At 44.6% G+C, this 27,101-nt stretch overlaps 2 protein-coding genes and 2 long non-coding RNA genes across 6 annotated transcripts in view; 2 read left to right on the forward strand and 2 right to left on the reverse strand.

The window, feature by feature from the left end:
• The window catches only part of LOC106566066 (macrophage-stimulating protein receptor), a 36,949-nt gene extending 24,315 nt beyond the window's left edge, over nucleotides 1-12,634 (reverse strand). The window contains exons 1-2 of one of the 2 annotated variants that reach the window (XM_045691879.2): nucleotides 12,368-12,634; nucleotides 5,535-6,814 (exon numbers count right to left, since the gene is read on the reverse strand). In XM_045691879.2, coding sequence (XP_045547835.2) covers nucleotides 5,535-6,737 — 1,203 coding nt within the window. In that variant the 5' untranslated portion in view covers nucleotides 6,738-6,814; nucleotides 12,368-12,634. Of the gene's footprint in view, nucleotides 1-5,534; nucleotides 6,815-8,159; nucleotides 8,586-12,367 lie in introns of those variants that run through there. The other variant, XM_045691878.2, reaches the window with a different exon arrangement.
• Nucleotides 12,635-12,739: 105 nt separating this feature from the next.
• On the forward strand, nucleotides 12,740-18,884 carry LOC145859549 (uncharacterized). Its single transcript, XR_014379799.1, has 2 exons — nucleotides 12,740-16,229; nucleotides 17,139-18,884. It is a non-coding gene; the product is annotated as an uncharacterized LOC145859549 (long non-coding RNA).
• Nucleotides 17,405-22,650, reverse strand: LOC123725568 (uncharacterized). Of its 2 annotated transcripts, none has more exons than XR_006758095.2 (3): nucleotides 22,539-22,650; nucleotides 21,049-21,173; nucleotides 17,405-18,017 (listed from the first exon to the last, which is right to left on the reverse strand). It is a non-coding gene; the product is annotated as an uncharacterized LOC123725568 (long non-coding RNA). The 2 variants fall into 2 exon arrangements; XR_006758094.2 differs by lacking the exon at nucleotides 22,539-22,650 and adding an exon at nucleotides 22,203-22,344.
• The window catches only part of uba7 (ubiquitin-like modifier activating enzyme 7), an 82,617-nt gene continuing 77,911 nt past the window's right edge, over nucleotides 22,396-27,101 (forward strand). The window contains exons 1-2 of the mRNA XM_045691881.2: nucleotides 22,396-22,633; nucleotides 23,916-24,084. Coding sequence (XP_045547837.1) covers nucleotides 22,587-22,633; nucleotides 23,916-24,084 — 216 coding nt within the window. The 5' untranslated portion in view covers nucleotides 22,396-22,586. The remainder of the gene's footprint in view (nucleotides 22,634-23,915; nucleotides 24,085-27,101) is intronic.

Below are 27,101 nucleotides of genomic sequence, written 5' to 3' on the forward strand. Positions count from 1 at the left end.
CACACACACCCCACCACCACACACACCCCACCACCACACCACCACACACACCCCACCACCCCCACACACCCCACCACCACACACACCACACACACCCCACCACCACACACACCCCACCACCACACACACCCCACCACCACACCACCCCACCACCACACACACCACACACACCCCACCACCACACACACCCCACCACCACACACACCCCACCACCACACCACCACACCACCACACACACCCCACAACCACACCACCACACCACCACACACACCCCACCACCACACCACCACACACACCCCACCACCACACACACCCCACCACACACACCCCACCACCACACCACAACACACACCCCACCACCACACACACCCCACCACACACACCCCACCACCACACCACCACACACACCCCACCACCACACACACCCCACCACCACACCACCACACACACACACCCCACCACCACACACACCCCACCACCACACCACCACACACACCCCACCACCCCCACACACCACACACACCCCACCACCACACACACACCACCACACACACCCCACCACCACACCACCACACACACCCCACCACCCCCACACACACCCCACCACCACACACACCCCACCACCACCCACCACACACACCCCACCACCACACCACCACACACACCCCACCACCACACACACCCCACCACCACACCACCACACACACCCCACCACCACACACACCCCACCACCACACACACCCCACCACCACACACACACCCCACCACCACACACACCACACCACCACACACACCCCACCACCACACCACCACACACACCCCACCACCACACACACCCCACCACCACCACACACACCCCACCACACCACACACACCCCACCACACACACACACACCCCACCACCACACACACCCCACCACCACACCACCACACACACCCCACCACCACACCACCACACACACCCCACCACACACACACACACCCCACCACCACACACACCCCACCACCACACACACCCCACCACCACACCACCACACACACCCCACCACCACACACACCCCACCACCACACACACACACCCCACCACCACACACACCCCACCACCACACACACCCCACCACCACACCACCACACACACCCCACCACCACACACACCCCACCACCACACACACCACACCACCACACACACCCCACCACCACACACACCCCACCACCACACACACCACCACCACACACACCCCACCACCACACACACCCCACCACCACACACACACCACCACACACACCCCACCACCACACCACCACACACACCCCACCACCCCCACACACACCCCACCACCCCCACACACACCCCACCACCACACACACCCCACCACCACACACACCCCACCACCACACACACCCCACCACCACACCACCACACACACCCCACCACCACACACACCCCACCACCACACACACCCCACCACCACACCACCACACACACCCCACCACCACACACACCCCACCACCACACCACCACACACACACACCACACACACCCCACCACCACACACACACCACCACACACACCCCACCACCACACCACCACACACACCCCACCACCCCCACACACACCCCACCACCCCCACACACACCCCACCACCACACACACCCCACCACCACACCACCACACACACCCCACCACCACACCACCACACACACCCCACCACCACACACACCCCACCACCCCACCACCACACACACCCCACCACCACACCACCACACACACCCCACCACCACACACACCCCACCACCACACACACCCCACCACCACACACACACCCCACCACCACACCACCACACCACCACACCACCACACACACCCCACCACCACACACACCCCACCACCACACACACCCCACCACCACCACACACACCCCACCACCACACACACCCCACCACCACACCACCACACACACCCCACCACCACACCACCACACACACCCCACCACACACACACACACCCCACCACCACACACACCCCACCACCACACACACCCCACCACCACACCACCACACACACCCCACCACCACACACACACACCCCACCACCACACACACCCCACCACCACACACACCCCACCACCACACCACCACACACACCCCACCACCACACCACCACACACACCCCACCACCACACACACCCCACCACCACACCACCACACACACCCCACCACCACACACACCCCACCACCACACACACCACACCACCACACACACCCCACCACCACACACACCCCACCACCACACACACCACCACCACACACACCCCACCACCACACACCACCCCACCACCACCACACACACCACCACACACACCCCACCACCACACCACCACACACACCCCACCACCCCCACACACACCCCACCACCACACACACCACCACCACACACACCCCACCACCACACACACCCCACCACCACACCACACACCACCACACACACCCCACCACCACACCACCACACACACCCCACCACCACACACACCCCACCACCACACCACCACACACACCCCACCACCACACACACCCCACCACCACACACACCCCACCACCACCACACACACCCCACCACACACACACCCACACCCCACCACCACACACACCCCACCACCACACCACCACACACACCCCACCACCACACCACCACACACACCCCACCACCACACCACCACACACACCCCACCACCACACACACCCCACCACCACACACACACACCCCACCACCACACACACCCCACCACCACACACACCCCACCACCACACCACCACACACACCCCACCACCACACCACCACACACACCCCACCACCACACACACCCCACCACCACACCACCACACACACCCCACACACCACACCACCACACACCCCACCACCACACCACCACCACACACACCCCACCACCACACCACCACACACCCCACCACCACACACACCCCACCACCACACACACCCCACCACCACACACACCCCACCACCACACCACCACACACACCACACACACCACACCACCACACACACCCCACCACCACACACACCCCACCACCACACCACCACACACACCCCACCACCACACACACCCCACCACCACACACACCCCACCACCACACACACCCCACCACCACACACACCCCACCACCACACACACCCCACCACCACCACACACCCCACCACCACCACACACACACCCCACCACCACACACACCCCACCACCACACACACCACACCACCACACACACCCCACCACCACACACACCACCACCACACACACCCCACCACCACACATACACTCCCCACCACCACCACCCAGCAGAACATAAATAAAGCTACTCCAACACAGCACAATTATCTAACCTGCCCTGACATGCCTCTTTACTGTTCCTTTAAGTGTCTTCTACACACATCTTTATCTGATCTTCCATGTTCCTACAACTCAACTATAATCAGTTGAGATGTTTAACACTGACAATATGGCTGGCAGTACACTTCTCTAACAATGTATTTTAGTATTGAGTTGTAAACAACAATGACAGTAATAACTCATGACATCATCTGCTTAAACACTTCCGAGATGGAATTAAGTTGAGTAACCCTTCTTATAAACAGTAACCCTTCTTATAAACAGTAACCCTTCTTATAAACAGTAACCCGTCTTATAAACAGTAACCCGTATTATAAACAGTAACCCGTCTTATAAACAGTAACCCGTCTTAGAAACAGTAACCCGTCTTAGAAACAGTAACCCTTCTTATAAACAGTAACCCGTCTTATAAACAGTAACCCGTCTTATAAACAGTAACCCGTCTTATAAACAGTAACCCGTCTTATAAACAGTAACCCGTCTTATAAACAGTAACCCGTCTTATAAACAGTAACCCGTCTTATAAACAGTAACCCGTCTCATAAACAGTAACCCGTCTCATAAACAGTAACCCGTCTTATAAACAGTAACCCTTCTTATAAACAGTAACCCGTCTTATAAACAGTAACCCGTCATATAAACAGTAACCCGTCTTATAAACAGTAACCCGTCTTATAAACAGTAACCCTTCTTATAAACAGTAACCCGTCTTATAAACAGTAACCCGTCATATAAACAGTAACCCGTCTTATAAACAGTAACCCGTCTTATAAACAGTAACCCGTCATATAAACAGTAACCCGTCTTATAAACAGTAACCCGTCTTATAAACAGTAACCCTTCCTATAAACAGTAACCCGTCTTATAAACAGTATCCCTTCTTATAACCAGTAACCCTTCTTATAAACAGTAACCCTTCCTATAAACAGTATCCCTTCTTATAAACAGTAACCCGTCATATAAACAGTAACACACGCTGCTCTCTCTCTCTCTCTCTCTCTCTCTAATATAGAACACGTAGGAGTCAGGCACAGGGATACATTCCCTCCCCTTCACATTCCGTCACTTTTATCAACTCCATTTATAACCTCGGAGTTGGCACACCGTCCCTGCAGGTGTCCGTATGGTTCTATGAGCTCAAAAAAGGTCTAATGTTTGAAAGTCACAGTGATAAGGCCACACCTTGATAGCAGATATCGCACAGCCAAACACCATTGTTTAAAATGAATGCAGTTTGTTGAGCTCTATTCTTCCAACTATACATACACTACATTTCCTATCCTCATTCATCTTCTTCAGTTAGAATTCATGTCATAACCTGGTCACAGTCATAATATTAAAAAAACTGCTTAATTCAATCATTTTGAACATTTGTTTGGATCAAATACAAGATGTGCGTCGTAATATATGTAAAGTCTACCCTAAGTTAAGTTAAGATTTCAGGAACAAAGGTACTGTAGCAGGGCTTTCATGTATAGAACTCAGGCTGTATCAACAGTTCCCACCCTTTCAGCATGGTAAGGTAATAGTCATGATTGTAACTCAACAGAGCAGAACAACAGTGTGGCAATACACTGGTGGGATCTGACTCATTCACCCCTCCCTCTCTCCCTGTTCTCACACACCCGACTTCCTTCGCTCACAGCACTGGTACTTGTAATGGACAATGCAATAGAAATAACCAACCTTTATGTTACTCCAATGACATAATTATGATTCAGGACTGTTGAATATCAATAAAACAAGTATATCTTCCTGTCTACCATCAGGCTTCACCGACTACCCAACAGAAGCCCTGGCAGAGCAGAGCAGAACAGAGCGGAGCAGAGCTGAGTAGAGCAGAGTGGAGCAGAACAGAGTGAAGCGGAGCAGAACAGAGTGGAGCAGAACGGAGCAGAGCAGAACAGAGCGGAGAGGAGCAGAACAGAGCAGAGTGGAGCAGAACAGAGTGGAGCGGAGCAGAACAGAGCGGAGCAGAACAGAGTGGAGCAGAACGGAGTGGAGCAGAACGGAGCGGAGCAGAACGGAGCGGAGCAGAACAGAGTGGAGCAGAACAGAGCGGAGCAGAACAGAGCGGAGCAGAACAGAGCGGAGCAGAGCAGAGCGGAGTTGAGTAGGCCTGTCACTGACCTCATGAGGGCAGCTCTCGCAGAGCTGGAAGTGGCAGAGCCCCCTGGAGAGCTGCTCTGTGCTAGACCTGCAGCAGTCCTCCGCTCCCCGGTCGATGGCCCTGTTCACGTTGGGCATGGGGAAGGCACACATGGCTGAGTTACTGTAGGGCCTCCCAGAACCATCTGTCACTGCAAACACTCCATAGAGGATCTCATCCTTCTCCCCCACCCCCAGCTCCTCTGCCAGCTCCTTCCCTGCCCGGCTGAAGTGGGCCGCCTGCAGCCCATTATACACCACGTCCTGGAAAATATTGTTCCCCCCCCTCCTCCTCCGCCTGCGTTTGGGCTCGAAGCGACACTCCAGCACCACCTCACGGTACAGCCACGCTTCCGTGTCCTTCACCGGGAAACGGCCCAACCGCGTCTGATATGAGTCCAGGAAGTTCTCCCTCTGGACAGACAGGAAGTAGACATAGTCCTGTGTGGAGAAGCTGTAGATGTAGTCGATCCGGTAGGAGTTCTGTAGTTTAGGGAGCACAGTCAGACCCTGCATGACCATCTCAAAGCCATCCAGGGTCGACAGTGGCCGGCGCACCGATAAGGACGGTCTGCCGTACCTCTGTGCCACACGCTCATTGAGTGTAGCCGCTACAAAGAAGTAGGCTGTGTAGCCTTGCTCCACGATGATGACCTCAGTGCCCAGGGGGCTGGCCAGGCAGTCAGGGCAAAGGGACGGAGAGTTAGCATCCTTCCTGAAGAGACATTCAGATTTAGGTGGGGTATCATTAGAGCTAAGTTCATGTAAGTGACAGACCCCATGCTGAGAGCTCCCACAGGAGTACAGAGAGTTAAGATAAGGTGATGGGTCCAAGAGCAGGACCTCATTGTCCGTGTCTACTGAGTCCTCAAGATCGGCCTCGATGTCACACAGGCCACAGGTCTGACACTCCGGGCTGCCCACTGGGCCTGTCCTCAGCTCCCATAACTTACTGAGCTCTCCACTCACTGCCTCAATCACATTCTGAGAAGCCACATAAACCTCAGGCATGTCCAGGTTGACCACTATGTTCTGGATGGGTTTGGCTGTCTGGAAGTGGGGTATTGAGTAGTTAAAGGTGAAATCCACCTCCTTGCGAGGGGTCCTGGGACAGGTGTCCAGTCCTGAGGCTTTGAGGGTCTGTATCCATATGCATGTCACCAGGAAGGTGGCCCAGGGGACCATCTCCACTGCTACTGCCTGTTACCTACAGCCACGAGAACATCTCCTCTCCTCCTGAACATTCTGGTGATCAGCAGGAGCTATGTGAAGAGAGCGAGAGAGAGAGAGAGAGAGAGAGAGAGAGAGAGAGAGAGAGAGAACTGAGTGGAGAATGTAGATGAACTAGAAGGAATGTATAATAACTCTCTAACCCATTTACAACAGAGAACTAGTGGGTAAATGTACTAATCTTGTAAAAAGGGGGGATGAGAAAAAATATCTCCTAAGTGCCATGTTTACTCTGCTAGTCTGATTTGTATGTCCAGAGTGAGTCAGTTTTGTTTACTCTGCTCATGTTTTTAAAGAGAGAAGATAGTATGGGTATTATTGGGGGATGGGAAGGTTTGCTGATACAATCTGTGGTTGAGGGAGTGGCATTTTGTGCTAAAACTATAAACATGATTTCATATTTATCCAAAAGCATTGGTATGCATAACGTAAGTGTTTGAGTAGCAGTCCAGACTGAGTCATTAGAGTTCCACTCTATGGAAAACACCAAAGTGGGTCAAGAATCTACATTGGACAAGACAAAACATGCTCCCTGTTGACGTAACTGTGGAAATGTACTGTTTGCATTTCAGTCTCTCTTTCATCAAATGAACAAAAACAATAGCTAAATCACTTGGTGTAACCCAATTTCATCTGTTTCATTACAGTGTCTGACAGATGTATGATGATAAAGTGTTTGTAGCACCATGGTCACATGAGTTAGATGTCAGAATGAAAGATGAAAGTGGTGACGTTTCGGTAACTTCATGTAATATAGCACCTCCACCAAAATGCTGTCTGAATATACAATAGGCCTACACTGCAGAATAAAACACAATTCAGCCTCTAATCACAACATTTATGTGTGGTCTATAACCGTTGATTATAACCTGCAGGCTCCCGAGTGGCGCAGTGGTCTAAAGCACTCCATCTCAGTGCTGGATCGATCCCTGGCTGTATCAAAACCGGTTGTGATCGGGAGTACCATAGAACGGTGCACAATTGGGTTAGGGGAGGGGTAGGCCGTCATTATGAATTTGTTCATAACTGACTTACCGAGTTAAATAAAGGTAAAAGTATATATATATATATACTACAATGAATGTTATAGATCTGTGATTATTGAAAGAATTGTGTTTATGATAGTTTGTAGGCTATCCATTTCTGTGTGGAATAAGAGCAGCGGATAGGCTAATACTTCATACTTTTTAAGATAACTGGAAGATGAAGAAAGAAGACGACAAACAATTGGATGAAAAATCCTCGGAATGTTTTGGTATCAGAAAAAGAGCGGAATACTAGAATACAACCGACATGCACACTTATTGATAATAAAGAATTTATGAATGCACTGAATTAGTGTAAAGTAATATGCCAGCCAGATTGCCAGGTACATACCTGAGTGCGTATAATGCCGTGTCTCCGGTTAACTAAAGTCTTGATTCCCAGACACAACACTGGCTGTCTTTGATGTTGTCTGTGGCACTAGGCTACATTCGGTCCAGTTCTGTGCGCTTGTTGATGAATGGAGCAATCTCAGAAACTCTATGTGAACTTTCTGTATGGTCCTGTGAGAAGACGCACACCTGGAGCACGATTCCGCATATATTCCTCATGCCCCGCCTACGGCAAGGAAGTACGCACTGGTTTTGATTGCACAATCTCTTTTTTTCTGTCCTATGCAATATCAAATATTGCTTTTTTTCTCTGTTGAGATTCTCATCTGAAGTCACTTGAAGGAAAGCAATTTTCACACTCACGCATGAAAGCAAGCGATCACACACTCACTCGGGGTTGTAAGGGGTACAAGAGAGGAGACCCAAGCATTCTTGGCAAATGGAATGCCGCTGTGGGATACGCCTCCCTGTAAACAGTTGCCAAATATGCATTGCTATCAGATACATCTCAAACACATCCCATACCAGGAAAGAACGCAATCTCAAGGGAAAAATATATTATCCTTTACACATAAAATACAAATATTATACTGACTACAAATCAACAAGAAATTCAAAGAGCAGCAAGATCATTTTACTTCATGGTAAGTGAGGACCTTTAGCCTCTGAATAGATGTAGGCTATTAAAACTGTGTTATTTTGGGGGACCTGGCCAGGGAGAGCAGCCTGGTCTCATAGACTAGACGTAACATAGTAAACGTAATTCTGGGACGCTCACATTAGTATTATATGTGACCGACCGCCTTGATTCAGTCTTGTGTAACAAAATGTGAAATGGTGTCTTTTACATTGGATAAAAGCAGACACAGAACTACAAAATGGTATATCATACACTGCATTTGAAGAACAATGGGAAAGTTATTCTGCTTTGAAAGTTGATAAACTTGTAACCTCACTTTTGAGAAAATGGCCTTTGAATGTTTTGGTACCTACTGGAGAGCTCTTCTTTGTCTACACCCATTCAGCATCGTTCACACCCTCTTAAGCTTTATCCCTACCAATGGGTTGACTCGCGCATTCTGTCCTAACAACAGCAGTCAAGCGCCCAAGCTAACTGGCTAACATTGGCTAGCTACTTCTAGACACAAACGAGAGAACAGCTCACTGACCATTTAACTTTCCCTAGCAGAGCTGGTTAGGCTGTTTTTATGTTATCCAGTGCTTTGGTAACTACAACTGTGCTACTGGCAGCAATTTACGCTTTTTTGCCAACGTTTACTGATACCGGCCATATTCAACGGATGTTGAGTGTTTATAAATTCATCAGTTATTCTGCGCTCTGACAAGAGTGCTCTGAAATTGGAGTAGATAGCCAGAGCGAATTTACCAGCTACGTCTATCAACAGTTGTCGCACTGACATTCTATGGAAATGTTTACTTGCATAGTGGAGACTTTTGTTAAGGCAATGAACCATAATGCCAACTCATGACGTGACTACCCTGCATGAATCTGCAGGTAACTAACCAACCAAGTTCAATGTTAGTTAGCTAACATTAGGCTATAACTAGCAAAGCAAATGGCTCTGAGATACGAATAATAAGATTATACAAGTAACATTAGTTAGCGAGCCAGCCAGTTAACATTAGTTAGCTAGCTAACAGTACACTTTAACTCGAAATTAAAACGACTTTGTCAAAATTAGAAATGTGTAATATCAGAATATTTTTGCTACCTAGACTATCTTATTCGTATACATCATGGATGGACGCTTCTCCCTGTCACGGATGCCATGGTTGCCGTTAGTTTGAAGATGTAATCCGGAGACAGGTGTTTTCTCCATCTCCTTAGTTATCATACTCTAATTCCACTGATTTCAAAACTCGGTCCTCCTTAAAGTGGAGAGCAGCGCTTATTCAGATCTACTACGCTATATATATTTTTTAAAAGCTGCGTTAGACAGGATTACCTACACATACTGACCAGCTCAAATAGACAGAAGCATGCTATTTGGCAGACCAATCCAAACTCCTCTATCGGCATGTCCAGCCCACTCATTATCTCAGCCAATCATGGCTAGCAGGAAGGTTGCTGTCTTTTTCTGTGGCTAAACCAACTAGGCTCGTAATTTACCAATTTTATTCATATTTACAGATAGCATACAAGTTTGTTATTAACCTCTCCAGCGTCCCGTCCCGTCTGCGGGATCAAAATCCAGGGAAAACTCCTAGCAACATTAGCATAACGAAATTTAATATTTTTTTTTCAAATATAGGACTGTCTCATATCGTTTTATAGATACACCTCTCCTGAATCGACCCACGTCGTCCGATTTCAAAAAGGTTTTACAGGAAAAGCAAATCATTAGATTATGTTAGAGGAGTCCATCGTAAAAGCAGCAACATAGCCATTTTCCGACCAACCACATGCATCACAAATAACCAAAAAACAGCTAAATGCAGCACTAACCTTTTACAAACTTCATCAGATGACACACCTAGGACATCATGTTACACAATGCATGCATTCTTTTGTTCAATAAAGTTCATATTTATATATGAAAACAGCATTTTACATCGGAGTCTGACGTTGACTAACTATTTTCCCGTCAAATGCATCCAGGGAAACAGTGCTACAATTTACTGAATTACTATTCGAAAACATTTTTAAAATGTAATATTGTCATTCTAAGATTTATAGATGAATATCTCTTGAAAGCACCTGTCATACCAGATTTAAAAATAACTTTACTGGGTAATCACACTTAGCAATAAAAGGGGATGCGATACTCAGAAAATTAGCTAGTAAACCGAGCTCGGCGCCATCTTGGAACAATCGCATATCACATCTAATCTTGTATAATATTGTCAATAATCGCTTACCTTTAGTTGTCTTCATCAGAAAGCACTTCCAGGAATCCCAGGTCCACAACAGATGTATTTTCGGTCGAAAAAGTCCATCCTTTATGTTCCATTAGCTTGCTGTTGTTAGCGCGTCTGAATGCTGTATCCAAATGCTCTGCCGGTCGCGGGACAGCCGTTTCGAAATAAAACATTTTTTTCCCATTTAGGTTCGTTCAAACATGTCAAACGTTGTATAACATAAATCTTCAGGGCCTGTTTCAACAAGAGAGCCAATAAGATTCGAGGGGGACGATTGTATTGTGTTTCAAAACGTTTCTAAAGGTGGGGGTAGACAGGGCCGCCGGCGTCATAATGGTGATGGCCCTCCCCCTGTGACCAATTTCCAACGCGTCTCATTCACTGAGTTTCGACAGTAGAAGGCTCAAAACACTTTGTAAAGACTGGCGACATCTTGTGGAAGCAATAGGAAGTGCTCAATGAACGATAGCTCATGGTGTGATTAATAGGCAACGACGTGAAGTTGAGTCCACAATTCAGAATTCCACTTCCTGTTTCAATCGGTCTCGGGGTTTTGACTGCCATATGAGTTCTGTTATACTCACAGACACCATTCAAACAGTTTTAGAAACTTTAGGGTGTTTTCTATCCACAGGTATTAATTATATGCATATCCTAGCTTCTGAGTTTGATTAGTAGGCCGTTGAAAATGGGCATGAATTTTTTCCAAAATGCGCTGTGGCGCCCCCTATCCTAGGGTAACGTCAAGAGTTAAGGCACATGAAAGTTCACATGTTCCAGAAGGCATTTCTGCTAAAAAATGCATTTGAAAAAAAAATTACGTTTACATTCAAATGGCTCTCCTGTGAAGTAGTGACCCACGACATACAGTATGCCTAGTTTCCTGAAGCGAGTCACATGTTACCTTTGGAATGGTTATATAAGACAGAAGGTTACTTAACCTGTTAGGGCTAGGGGGCAGTATTGACACGGCCGGACGTGTTAAAACGTACCCGATTTAATCTGGTTACTACTCCTGCCCAGTAACTAGAATATGCATATAATTATTGGCTTTGGATAGAAAACACCCTAAAGTTTCTAAAACTGTTTGAATGGTGTCTGTGAGTATAACAGAACTCAAATGGCAGGCCAAAACCTGAGAAATTTAATCCAAACACCTAGCCTAGCTAACGTTAGTCAGCTAGCTAGCTAGAATACATAACATATCATACTTTTTTGCAAATTCGTAAGATATTGTACGTTTTGCAAATTTGTAACATATAATAACAATTGTAATTTGTTAATATATCATACGAAATGGTTGATGGAGATCCACAAATGAATACATACCATACGAAATGAGTATCTCAGATTTACATACAGAATAATATGAAATCCTCTGAGACCAGATTGCAGACAGATAGGCCTACAACAGGCATGGGTCAGTGTCATCTTAAAGGTACTCTTGTCTTGGATTGTTTTTACTTCCTCACATTCAAAATGTCCTTGCTTATTGTTTGTCTTTATTCATACTAAATAAAACATATCCTCCCTCCATGGTGCACACAGTCAAACATTTACCTATGAATCCAAAGTACAAGTCCTGTCCTGGGCCCGGTTTCCCGATAGTGATAGAATTTAGGCTTAACAATGCATCATAAAAATAACAGCACTCCTGTTTCCCATGACACCACGCAGTGCACTCATTACAAAGTGAACATGGTTGTTTAATTAATGATATCCGATAGCTTGCTGTGTGTGTTGGCTTACAATGTTAATCTTTTCTCTGTTAGCTCATTGCACATTTTATTGTGTTGCACATTTTCTTCTGTTCCACTGAATGCTGTTTTGAAGTTCTACTATGAGTAACTACATTTGTTTTCAGAATGTAGTTGGGACAGAGAGCCCAGCAGGCTACACAACAACACAGCTGGAAAACGACAGTTTCTCAAAATGTATACAAATAACTTCAAAAAGATTTGACTGCTAAATGGAACTTAGCTGGCTAATTTTAGCTAGCTAACATTAACGTAGCTCTCTGGCTAATCCTCCATGGACATGGTAAGTTTTAATTTTTACCTGTAGGCACTGGTTGTATCTAGCTAGCTAACATTTTGATATCTGTTTATAGCAGGTCTGATAGTAAATTTGTGCGTGTGTGTGTTTGTGAGAGAGAGAGAGAGAGAGAGAGAGAGAGAGATTGTAATTCACAATAACTTTAGAAAACATTGTCATGGCAACGTTTTCATGCTAGTTATGTGTGTGTGTTCTGTGTGTGAGAGGGAAGGGGGAGATATGATGATTATGATCACAAGATTGTCATCATGTCAACATTGTTTCATGCTAGCTGTATGTGTGAGGGAGAAAGAGAGAGAGAGAGAGAGAGAGAGAGATGCATGAATACACCTATCGTTTATAGATCGGCAGGTAAGGGTGCTCTTGAGCGGCTAGATGTTCTTTACCATTCGGCCATCAGATTTGCCAACAATGCTCCTGATAGGACACATCACTGCATTTTATACTCTTCTGTAAACTGGTCATTTCTGTAAACCCATCGCAAAACTCACTGGTTGATGCTTATTTATAAAACCCTCTTAGGCCTCACTCCCCGCTATCTGAGATACCTACTGCAGCCCTCATCCTCCACATACAACACCCTTTCTGCCAGTCACAGTCTATTTGTCACGACTTTTGCTGAAGTCGATGCCCCTCCTTGTTCGGGCGGTGCTCGGCGGTCGACGTCACCGGTCTTCTAGCCATCATTGATCAATTTTTCATTTTCCATTGGTTTTGTCTTGTCTTCCTACACACCTGGTTCCAATCCCATTCATTACATGTTGTGTATTTAACCCTTTGTTTCCACTCATGTCCTTGTCAGAGATTGTTTGTTGTTATGTGCTCGTGTTATTGTATTGGTGCGCGACGGGTTATTTTACCCATGTTTATTTTATTTATGTACGTTGGTTTTGGACTTGTTTTTACTTTATTAAACTATTCCAGTTACACCAAGTTGGTTTCTCCTGCGCCTGACTTCCCTGCCACCTACACACACGACGAGGACACTATTAAAGGTTCCCAAAGCACACATATTCCTGGGTCGCTCCTCTTTTCAGTTCGCTGCAGCTAGCAACTGGAACAAGCTGCAAAAAACACTCAAACTGGACAGTTTTATCTCCCTCTTCATTCAAAGACTCAATCATGGACACTCTTACTGATAGTTGTGGCTGCTTTGCGTGATGTATTGTTGTCTCTACCTTATTGCCTTTGTGCTGTTGTCTGTGCCCAATAATGTTTGTACCATGTTTGTGCTGCTGCCATGTTGTGTTGCTACCATGCTGTGTTGTCATGTGTTGCTGCCATGCTATGTTGTTGTCTTAGGTCTCTTATGTAGTGTTGTGGTGTCTCTCTTGTCATGATACGTGTTTTGTCCTATATTTTTGTTTAATTTATTTTTATTTTTAATCCCATCCCCTGTCCCCGCAGAAGTCCTTTTGCCTTTTGGTAGGCCGTCATTGTAAATAAGAATGTGTTCTTAACTGACTTGCCTAGCTAAATAAATAATATAGATATTGATGATTATGATGACTATGATATATATACTGCTCAAAAAAATAAAGGGAACACTTAAACAACACAATGTAACTCCAAGTCAATCACACTTCTGTGAAATCAAACTGTCCACTTAGGAAGCAACACTGATTGACAATACATTTCACATGCTGTTGTGCAAATGGAATAGGCAACAGGTGGAAATTATAGGCAATTAGCAAGACACCCCCAATAAAGGAGTGGTTCTGCAGGTGGTGACCACAGACCACTTCTCAGTTCCTATGCTTCCTGGCTGATGTTTTGGTCACTTTTGAATGCTGGCGGTGCTTTCACTCTAGTGGTAGCATGAGACGGAGTCTACAACCCACACAAGTGGCTCAGGTAGTGCAGCTCATCCAGGATGGCACATCAATGCGAGCTGTGGCAAGAAGGTTTGCTGTGTCTGTCAGCGTAGTGTCCAGAGCATGGAGGCGCTACCAGGAGACAGGCCAGTACATCAGGAGACGTGGAGGAGGCCGTAGGAGGGGTAACAACCCAGCAGCAGGACCGCTACCTCCGCCTTTGTGCAAGGAGGAGCAGGAGGAGCACTGCCAGAGCCCTGCAAAATTACCTCCAGCAGGCCACAAATGTGCATGTGTCTGCTCAAACGGTCAGAAACAGACTCCATGAGGGTGGTATGAGGGCCTGACGTCCACAGGTGGGGGTTGTGCTTACAGCCCAACACCGTGCAGGACGTTTGGCATTTGCCAGAGAACACCAAGATTGGCAAATTCGCCACTGGCGCCCTGTGCTCTTCACAGATGAAAGCAGGTTCACACTCAGCACGTGACAGACGTGACAGAGTCTGGAGACGCCGTGGAGAACATTCTGCTGCCTGCAACATCCTCCAGCATGACCGGTTTGGCGGTGGGTCAGTCATGGTGTGGGGTGGCATTTCTTTGGGGGGCCGCACAGCCCTCCATGTGCTCGCCAGAGGTAGCCTGACTGCCATTAGGTACCGAGATGAGATCCTCAGACCCCTTGTGAGACCATATGCTGGTGCGGTTGGCCCTGGGTTCCTCCTAATGCAAGACAATGCTAGACCTCATGTGGCTGGAGTGTGTCAGCAGTTCCTGCAAGAGGAAGGCATTGATGCTATGGACTGGCCCGCCCGTTCCCCAGACCTGAATCCAATTGAGCACATCTGGGACATCATGTCTCGCTCCATCCACCAACGCCACGTTGCACCACAGACAGATTCTAACAATACACCTCTCAACTGCCTTTTTAAATTTTTGATTCTCTTTTTTTGCAGGAATCTTCTAGCTTGGATGGAAGGACGGAGGAGTGAACAAAGTGAATGAGTACAGAAGTTATCCAGCATGCTGACTAAGACATTTAAATAGCCTATGTTTTGCTGTCTATCTCTTTCTCGATCTCTCTCCGTCTGTCTGCCTGACATAGTCAATGTACTTGCTAGGCTAAGTCTAACTTAGTGAAGACCTTAGGTAATGGTTAATCGGGATTCTTCTGTCTTTACAGTTCCTGAAACATGTCAATGACCTGATGCATGGCCTCTACAGCAGTGCTTGGCCACCCACTCAGTTACCAGTAACCTATTCTGACACATCCCAGGGAAAGGAAACAGCAGAACCACTCCTCCCTAAATCCATAGTCATTGAAAGTAAGTTGTGTGCAAAATTATTTTTATTTTTCTTCTGTTTGATACTCTGATCTTCAATAAGCCACATCATCACACTGTACATTTAGTAGATACAGTACAGTAGCTCCCAGTTGAGATCCGTCTAAAGACAGGTAAATAGCGCCCACTAGCAGCTGTACAGGCTACCTTTCCCCATTAGTATCACCTGTGAAACTTGGGATTGGTGGAGGAGGCACTCCACATTACACGAATACAGGATATGATTAAGTCGGAGAGTTACAAAGCTATCATAATATAGTGGAAACCTCCACAGCTAATCTTTTAATATGTAATAGCTGATAACTAATTATGAGCAGATATTAAGCATAATGAAACTGTTTGCACCTCAGAACAGCACCGAACAACAAACAGGGACGTTGGACCATCGAAGAGGCGCAAATATGATGAGAACTACATTGATTTGGGATTCACTTATTTTGGTAGTAGTGCCTTTCCTCAGCCACAGTGTGTTATATGTGCAAAAGTACATCTCACAACTCGATGAAACCTTCACTCTTGCGCAGACATATAGAAACAAAACATGCCAATTTGAAAAATAAGCCACAGGAGTTTTTTGAGTGAGAATTAAGATGACTTTCGAGTAGTAAAACATGTATAAAAGCAACAGATACCATTAATAAGAAGGGTCTAGAAGCATCTTATATGGTGAGCTACATAGTGGCTAGGACAGGCAAGCCCCATACTGTGGAGGACTTAATTCTTCCTGCTGCCGAGGATAAGGTTGGGACAATGCTGTGGGAAAAGGCCCAAAAAATGATACCGACTATGCCTTCATCATACAACACTGTTTCACGACTCATTGGTGACATGGCAGATGTTTTGAAACAATTACTGCTTCGCATAAAAGCCAGTGAATTATATGTGTTACAGCTGGATGAGTCAACAGACGTGGCAGGCCTGGCACAGCTCCTGGTAAATGTCCGTTACATTTATGAGGGTCAATTAAGGAAGACATCCTCTTCTACAAACCACTGGAAACCAGGACAACAGGAGAGGATATTTTTTAAGTACAGGACAGCTTTGTGACATCAAATGGACTTTTGTAGTCAAGATGTGTTGATATCTGTACTGATGGCACAAAAGCCATGACAGGGTGTCACGGCTGTCTGAAGAATGGGACCAAAGTGCAGCGTGTGTATCGTTCCACATTTTATTATAACTGTGAAACTATGCAAGACATACAAATAAACTAAACAACAAACCGTGACGAAGAGGTGCAACATACACTTACTCAAAAATAATCTCCCACAAAACCTAGTGGGAAAAACAACAACTTAAATATGATCCCCAATTAGAGACAATGATGACCAGCTGCCTCTAATTGGAGATCACCCCCCCCCCCAAAAAAAACACAGAAATACAAAAACTAGAACCCCACATAGAAATACATAAACTAGACAAAACCCCCAACATAGAAAAAAGAAACTAGAACCAACATAGACATAAATAAACTAGACAAAACCCTCTGTCACGCCCTGACCTACTCTACCATAGAAAAATAAAAGCTTTCTATGGTCAGGACGTGACACAGGGAGACATAGTGGAGTGGTAACGGGCATGCAAGCAGTTGCTCCCAACGCCACTTGGGACACTTCAGCATCCACTGAGAGGCTCTTGCTGCCAAAGGAATGCCTGACAGCTTGAAAGACATTTTGGACACTACAGTGAAAATGGTTAACTTTGTTAAGAGCGGGTGAGGTGGCGATGACGGGACTGGGGGTTGGTATCCTCTCTCACATTAAAACATACCTGCAGATGAGAGACAGAATAAAAAAATTAAAAAGGCTTAAACATGCTAACACTGTCAGTCATCATAATCATCAGGTGAAATACAAAAATTAGGCAAGAAAATGGCCTTGCCGAACCCCCCCCCCTCTAATTTCCTTAATTTTGTGGCTAGAGTCAATAGAGTCAAATACTTTCTATAGAACAAACTTCACGTCAGGATAGGCAACCGAAATAATTCATGTATGCGTGTTATATTAAACAGAGGAGGGAGTAAAATGTAGGCAAGCAATAAACATTTCTGAACAACTACAAGTCGAATAAGACATGGGAGAGATGACGAATTTCGGAAAGGAGATTTATTTATAGACTAATACTTGAAACAAATAGCCAAACCGAAAACTGCAGACATTATAACTGCCTCCCACGCGATCAAACAGATATAAAAAAATAATATGAAACGCAGCCTAATGTGATCAGAAATCCCAACTAGCAAGCAAGTCGCAGCAATGAAGAATTGAGTGCGTGCGCGTTTCCCTCTTTCTCACTTTTGCTGGCACATTGTAGAACAGATGTCCACAGGAAGAAAGTGTACAATGTAATAATGTGCAGTGTAGCCCAAAGATATTGTTTTTGTTGTGTTGAACTTGACAGTAACACGTGTGAGTGAGAGGGGATACTTTTTTTTTACTCAATGAACATTATTTTTGCACACATGTAGCCTTGTGCTCTTGATCGATGTCTATAGTGGCCACTATAATACAGCAAAAATAGAATGCCTGTTTATTTCACTCTATTTCTACTTTAAGATGTTTTTTTTTCTCCCCCAAGTGCAAAATTTGTGTGTGGTCACAAGTGTTCTATTATAAAGGCTGTCATGGCTAACTGCAATATTAGTGTATTGTTTTTTCTCAAGACTTGAGTGTCATTTGCAGTAAAGTCTAGGCAACAAATAACATTGGATTGCTTTCTTTACATGTTTAGCTGTGAGTTAGGTTCACATTAACCACTTTTTATTTTACACACACAGACTGATCACGTAGATCATATTCTTTGTTGTTTAATTAGTTAAAACCTGCATTTCCCCATAGCAGGGATTATTTGCATGTTTCAGTGCAACAAAAAAGGTGTCACCTTTTTGGGCCCTCAGCAGTTTGCATCCCTGTGTAAAGCATCTCTTTAATAATACTTCCTGTTGACACGACCAATTGATCTCTCACCTTTGATGCTATGCCCTCTATGTAGACAGTTCAGATGCGGGAGGGGTTCACCGACACAGCTGATATAACCAAGAGGATATCATAAGGTGAATGCACCAATTTGTAAGTCGCTCTGGATAAGAGCGTCTGCTAAATGACGTAAATGTGAATGTAAGAGGATTTAGGGAGAGGGGGAGAGAGGGATGAAGTGAAAGAGAGACTGTTAATGAGAAAATAAGGTAGTTAAAGACACAGTGTTCAACAGGAATCTGTGTGTGTGGCCTCACCTGGTGTCCACACTAAGTGGCTGCAGAGTACTTTATATTGAAAAACGTGCACAGACACACGACGACAAACAATATAGCATAGTTATAGAAATAATTAAGTGTCTTACTATTCTGCATGGTTGGCCCTTTTGCCTATTCTTTGAAGGTGGAGGGAGCCACAGTTATACACCTGAGCCTGCTTACTGCACAACACAATCCATCAATCAGATTGATACATGAGTGTGTAGGTGTGGGTTATAGGGTGTCTAATTGTTCAATTTTTTTTCAATATGGGTGGCTTAAAATAGCCTGTTTTGTTTTTGTATAGACATCACACCCTTACCTAAACAGCACCCTCACCTGAGAAATAGAAATCAAATGGAGCACACACAAGGGTGTGTGCTCAGCCCTCTCCTGTACTCCCTGTTCACCCACGACTGAGTGGCCATGCACGCCTCCAACCCAATCATTAAGTTTGCAGACGACACAACAGTAGTGGGCTTGAACATCAACAACGACGAGACAGCCTACAGGGAGGAGGTGAGGGCACTCGGAGTGTGGTATCAGGAAAACAACCTCTCACTCAACGTCAACAAAACAAAGGAGATGATCGTGGACTTCAGGAAACAGCAGAGGGAGCACCCCCTATCCACATCGAAGGGACAGCAGAGGAGAAGGTGGTCCACCCACACAGACAGTGTGGTGAAGAAGGCGCAACAGCGCCTCTTCAACCTCAGGAGGCTTTAGAAATTTGGCTTGTCACCCAAAACCCTGACAAACTTTTATAGATGCACAATCGAGAGCATCCTGTTGGGCTGTATCACAGCCTGGTACAGCAACTGCACCGCCCTCAACCGCAAGGCTCTCCAGAGGGTGGTGCGGTCTGCACAATGCATCACCGGGGGTAAACTATCTGTCCCCCATGACACCTACAGCCCCCAATGTCACAGGAAGGCCAAAAAGATCATCAAGGACAACAACCACCCGAGCCACTGCCTGTTCACACCGCTATCATCCAGAAGGCGAGGTCAGTACAGGTGCATCAAAGCTGGGACCGAGAGATGTTTTTCAGTCTCAAGGCCATCAGACTGCTAAACAGCAATCACTAACTCAGAGGCTGCTGCCTATATTGAGACCCAATCACTGGACACTTTCATAAATTGATCACTAGTCACTTTAAACAATGCCACTTTAAATAATGTTTACATATCTTACAATACTCATATCACGTTTATACTGTATTTTATACCATCTATTGCACCTTGCCTATGCCGCTCGGCCATCACTCATCCATATACTTCTATTTACATATTCTCATTCACCCCTTTAGATGTGTGTGTATTAGGTAGTTGTTGGGGAATTGTTAGATTACTTGTTAGATATTATTGCACTGTCGGAACTAGAAGCACAAGCATTTCGCTACACTCGCATTATCATCTGCTAACCATGTGTATGTGACCAATAACATTTGAACTGGGAATTTAATAACTGCAGTTGACATAGCTAAGTAAATGGAAGAATACTCTTATTGCAATGTGGATGGCTCTTAAAGGAGCCTTTGGTTGTGCATAGTGTAGTCTATGGTGTTACCAGGTAACAGCACCCTCTTCAAAGAAGTAGGAGGTGAACATCTCCCGCACACGGCTTGCCTCTCTTTCTGCGTTGTTGGACCCCATCCTTGAAACATCCTGCAGACTTCTCCAGTTACAAGGTATCTGTAGGAATATGGAAGATAATGTCATTATTAGACTTTACATCACCAGGTAATTGTGGATTACTAAAGTATATTATCCCTTAAAACAAATCATGTTAACATTGGATTGATAGAAGCATGTGCACACACGTGTAGCATGTGACATTAACAGGACCATATTTATTTTACTAGGCAAGTCAGTTAAGAACAAATTCTTATTTTCAATGACAGCCTAGGAACAGTGGGTTAACTGCCTTGTTCAGGGGCAGAACGACAGATTTGTACCTTGTCAACTTGGGGATTCAAACTTGCAACCTTTCAGTTACTAGTCAGTTACTAGTCCAACACTCTAAGCCGCCAACACTCTATGCCGCCCCATATCAAGGATAGCATCACAAATGAATACAAAATACCACTTGAAGCTTGATGATGAGTTGATCATTTGAATCAGCTGTGCTAAGGCAAAAACAAAGTCCCCAGGACCTGTTCATCTGTAGACAGCCTTTCATAGCTCTTTATCGGAGGGCAAAAAACCTCACAAGAAAACAACTTCATTATACTCAAATTACACCACACTGAATATTATGTAACTATTATCTCCGTCCTAACTTCTAGGGACTGGAACTACACAAGTACCTGTTCTATCCAGAATAGCCTACTCTCTCACATTGACAGTTGGGGCTGCTATCCTTTCACCCTCCACCATGGCTGTTAGCTAGCTACCTACAAATGCAGTTGGAGTTTGTTTTTTACAGTGATAAATACATCAATATAGCTAGCTAATGTGAAGTTAGGTAGCTGGTGATATGTAATTCACTTAGCTAGCTATCTATACAGTATGTAAAGTTGGCTAGATAGTTAGCTAGCCAACTAGCTCATTTAGCAGCTCATTTGAGTTAGCCTGCACTGTAGCTAGTTAGCTAATAATACATCGGTTTGTTTTACATTTTCGAAATGTATTTACTTGGTTCTCCCAGCCATGTGGATCATTCGAAACAGGGAAGCAAAATGTGTTTGTCACCAGAGCGTTTTAGAGGATATTACTATTTACCAATTTAATAACCAGCCCTTCATACAAAACTGCTATGCGGAATTCTTGACACACAATCGAACAGGCTGCTAATATGCTGACAGCACCCCCACAAGCGAGTCACAATGGTGGGCCTAAGCGGCACTCGGCAATTTACCGCATTCTTGTGAATATGCCCAATGGTGATAGAGGTGATGACGTCATTTAGAGAAAAGCGAAAGTGAAATAATCGTCCTACTAAAAAAGTTTTACAGGTAGCATTCTTGTTCTAAACACTGCTCAGGAATACATTTAAGAAACTTGACTAGGCAACAGTTTGGCTCTGCACAATAGAAAGAAAACGGGATTTTCACCAACCTTTTACAAAATAAAACGTTAGGCTGTAGACTAGATCATTTCCAGAACATGTCTGAAAGCAATGATATCGACGAGGGCTTTTACTCCCGACAGCTGTAAGTATATGCTGTCATGTCCAAAGGAAACTACAATTTGACAATTGACATGCATCTAGCAAGGTTATTATAGTTTTGAGTTTTTATATTAGTTTTATTTCTATTCGCTTTTCTACTTTTATTTGAAATTCAGTTTATTTTCAGTTAGTATAAAAATAAATCGTTTTTATATTATTTGGTTTCAGTTTCAGTGTTAGGGGAAGAAAGCATGATTATAACCTAACCCTAACCACACTGCTAACCTTATGCCTAAACATAACCTTAAATTAAGACCAAAAAGCGAATTTTTGTAGCCAATTCTGACTTTGAGACTGTGGAATCTGACTTTGTGGCTGTATTTTTTTGGGCGATGTCACTTCTTACAACTGGGGGCAGTAATACATAAGGTGATGGGTCAGGTAATAGGTTAGGTTTAAAATGTAAAGTCTGTCTCAATGTGACTTGGATTTGAAAGGAATACTGCAGAGACTGTCGTTCCACTAGTTAACACAGCCACAAAGTCAGATTTCACAGCCACAAAGTCGAAATTGGCTACAAAAAAAAAGCTTTTTGGTCATAATTTAAGGTTAGGGTTAGGCATGAAGTTAGCAGTGTAGTTAATTTTAGGGTTAAAGAGATACTTAGGGGTTTTGCCAATGAGGCCCATTATCTACGTCCCCAGGGTCAGATAAACTGTAGATACCATTTTTATGTCTCTGTCCAATATGAAGGATGTTAGAGGTACAGCATAGTTTCGTGAGCCAATACTAACTAGCGTTAGCGCAATGACTGGAAGTGTATGGGTGTATCTGGAAGTGTATCTGTTCATTGAATGGGCGGGGTTTATCCATAATTATGACTTTGTGGCTGTGTTAACTAGTGACGACCCTGAGACTGGTGCAAAAAATATGGTGGAAAGAAACTCTCTCACCCATGTTAACACCAATCCAATGCTTTTTAACTTTAGTAACTTTAGTGAAGATTTTGTACCTGCAGTGATATCTAGTGCTAATAATGCACAGGCCTATTTGAAACATCGCCATCTCCAGGCAGCATTTCCCTGCCAGATTCAGATCCGATATCCACATCCAAAAAGCCTGAAAACCCCATTGAAAACCCCATTTGATTTTTGCTTGAAGTTTGGATAATAGTTTCAGTATAGTTCGTTTTTGAAACGGGTTTGTTAATTATTTTATTTCAGTTCACACATTTTTTTTCATTATAATTTTTTGTTTTAGTTTCAGTTTACTATAATAACCTTGGCATCTAGTAACAGCCTTGTCATTTGGGCACTGTGTGGCAGGTATGTGTTGGGTCATGAGGCGATGCGTCGCATGGGGACAGCTAATGTCCTCATCGCGGGGATGCGGGGTCTAGGGGTGGAGATCGCCAAGAATGTCATCCTCTCTGGAGTGAAGTCCGTCACTGTGCAGGATGAGGGACTGGCTGAGTGGATGGACTTCTCCTCACAGGTAGGCTACCTGTGTCATAGAGTAATCCTGTTATACTGTAATTCTGTTCTGCCTAAATCTGCCCCCTAGGCTAATTTAGGAATACATGGTTTAAAAGGTCTCAATGTCAGCAGGAGGCAAAGTTAAAATGTTCTTCAAAATTAAGGTTGGCAAAAATGTACAAGACTGTTACAACAAACAAAACACTGAAAGGGACTACTTGGCCTCAGCATGCATTCCTGCTAATATCACTTGCCACAGGTGGAGTCGACAATTTGAGGCTGTTCTGAGGGCAAACGGAGGTGCAACCAGTGATGGTCGGTGCCGTTTAAATGAGGGAAGATGATACTTTTTTTAATGAACATGGTCTTATTTCTATTACAGCATATTGGATGACTGTCATTCATATTCCATTCACCCAGCTCAATTTAACATTTAGGCTACTATAAGATACTAAAATTTTCCCTGTACCCATCATGAGGTTGCTACAACCTAGCCGATGAATTAAAGTTTACAACGTAGGTGCACAGATCGAGAGAATTTTGAGTAATCAAGGTGACAGACAGTGACACATACAAATAGCTCATTGTATAAATAATTCCTTCTCGCATCTATCTACGCATTCTCCTCCTCTCACCTTTTCCATTTACTTGTGGACTTCAGTGCACAACACATCAGCTGTATTTGAATCAACTACTCACCACATTTTATGCACTGCAGTTCTAGCTAGCTGTAGCTTATGCTTTCAGTACTAGATTCCTTCTCTGATCCTTTGATTGGCTGGACAACATGTCAGTTCATGCTGCAAGAGCTCTGATAGGTTGGAGGACGTCCTCAGGAAGCTGTCATAATTACAGTGTGTCTATGGAAGGGGGTGAGAACCATGTGCCTCCTGAGTTTTGTATTGAAGACAATGTACCCATAGGAGGACAGAAGCTAGGAGTCCTCCGGCTACACCATGGTGCTACCCTACAGAGTGCTGCTGAGGCTAGTGTAGACCTTCATTGCTAACAGTGTGTTTTAATAAACTATTTGGTGACGTGAATATATTTAGTATAGTTTTGTCTAAAAAGGATAACTTTGTTTCACTATTTCTATTTTTATTAAAGGCACCTCAGATTGCAGCCCAAATAAATGCTTCACAGAGTTCAAGTAACAGACACATCTCAACATCAACTCTTCAGGGGAGACTGTGAATCACTCCTTCATGACCAAATTGCTGCAAAGAAACCACTACTAAAGGACACCAATAAGAAGAAGAGACTTGCTTGGGCCAAGAAACACAAGCAATGGACATTAGACTGGTGGAAATCTGTCCTTTGGGCTGATGAGTCCAAATTGTTGATTTTTGGTTCCAACCGCTGTGGCTTTGTGAGATGCAGAGTAGGTGAACGGATGATCTCCACATGTGTGGTTCCCACCATGAAGCATAGAGGAGGAGCTGTGGTAGTGTGGGGGTGCTTTGCTGGTGACACTGTCTGTGTTTTATTTAGTATTCAAGGCACACTTAACCAGCATGGCTACCACAGCATTCTGCAGCGATATGCCATTCCATCTGGTTTGCGCTTAGTGGGACTATCATTTGTTTTTCAACAGGACAATGACCCAAAACACACCTCCAGGCTGTGTAAGGGCTATTTGACCAAGGAGAGTGATGGAGTGCTGCATCAGATGATCTGGCCTCCACAATCACCTGACCTCAACCCAATTGAGATGGTTTGGGATGAGTTGGACCGCATAGTGAAGGAAAAACAGCCAACAAGTGCTCAGCATATGTGGGAACTCCTTCAAGAATGTTGGAAAAGCATTCCTCATGAAGCTGGTTGAGAGAATGCCAAGAGTGTGCAAAGCTGTCATAAAGAAGATTTTGAATAATCTAAAATATATTTTGATTTGTTTAAGACTTTTTTGGTTACTGCATGATTCCATATGTGTTATTTCATAGTTGTGATGTCTTCGCTATTATTCTACAATGTAGAAAAACAGTAAAAATAAAGAAAAACCCTTGAATGAGTAGGTTTGTCCAAACTTTTGACTGGTGCTGTATATCAATAGATCTAATTCCAAACCCAAACATCATTATTCCCAAGAATAATTTAGCGACAGTCTGAATTTGTTCTTAACTGATTTGCTAGTTAAATTAAGGTTAAATAAAGGTTACATTTAAAAAAAGATATATAAAAATATGCCCTCCCACCTATCTGTTTCATGTCTCAAGTACTGTAGCCGTGAAGCCAACATGGATATAATGCAAGAATGTACTAATATTTGCCATATTCGAATAATTCTCATGTGCCAACGTATCGCCAAGGTCCATGCCATGGTGAAATTTGCACCCTTGTAGATCTGAAATAATTGGATCGTGAAACTTGCATCCAGCCAACCAGAAGGCGAAGCAAGGCGAAAGCAAGGCAAAGCTATTCATGCAATTCATGCATAACATCTTGGCCATGTTCTGTTATAATCTCTACCCGTCACAGCCAGAAGAGGACTCGCCACCCCTCATAGCCTGGTTCCTCTCTAGGTTTCTTCCTAGGTTCTGGCCTTTCTAGGGAGTTTTTCCTAGCCATCGTGCTTCTACAGTACACCTGCATTGCTTGATGTTTGGGGTTTTAGCCTGGGTTTCTGTACAGCACTTTGTGACATCAGCTGATGGTAATAGGGCTTTATAAATAAATTTGATTTGATTGATAATGTCCTGCAAATAAACATTATTTTTAAAGTTTACATTTTTTTATTTTGCAAGTAGTAGGCATTAAGAATTAGCATAAATGTGGATTGGAGCATTATAGTTACATGATGACATTACATGCCCTGCGTACCTTCAAAATTTCCATCATCATTTGTCGCAATAAAGTTAGACAAAAGAAAAATCAATAAAAATGTTGTCAATATTCAGAAAATATATCCTATATTTGCCATTTTCATTACTCATGTCAAAATTATTATTTTTTGCGACGTTGCTCTTGTCGAATGAACCTAAGTCAATGGAAACCTGCCTAATAATGAATATGTAATTTGAAGATGGAACATGGACA

The sequence above is a fragment of the Salmo salar genome, chromosome 12 (assembly GCF_965601325.2).
Source record: "Salmo salar chromosome 12, fSalSal1, whole genome shotgun sequence".
Taxonomy (NCBI): domain Eukaryota; kingdom Metazoa; phylum Chordata; class Actinopteri; order Salmoniformes; family Salmonidae; genus Salmo; species Salmo salar.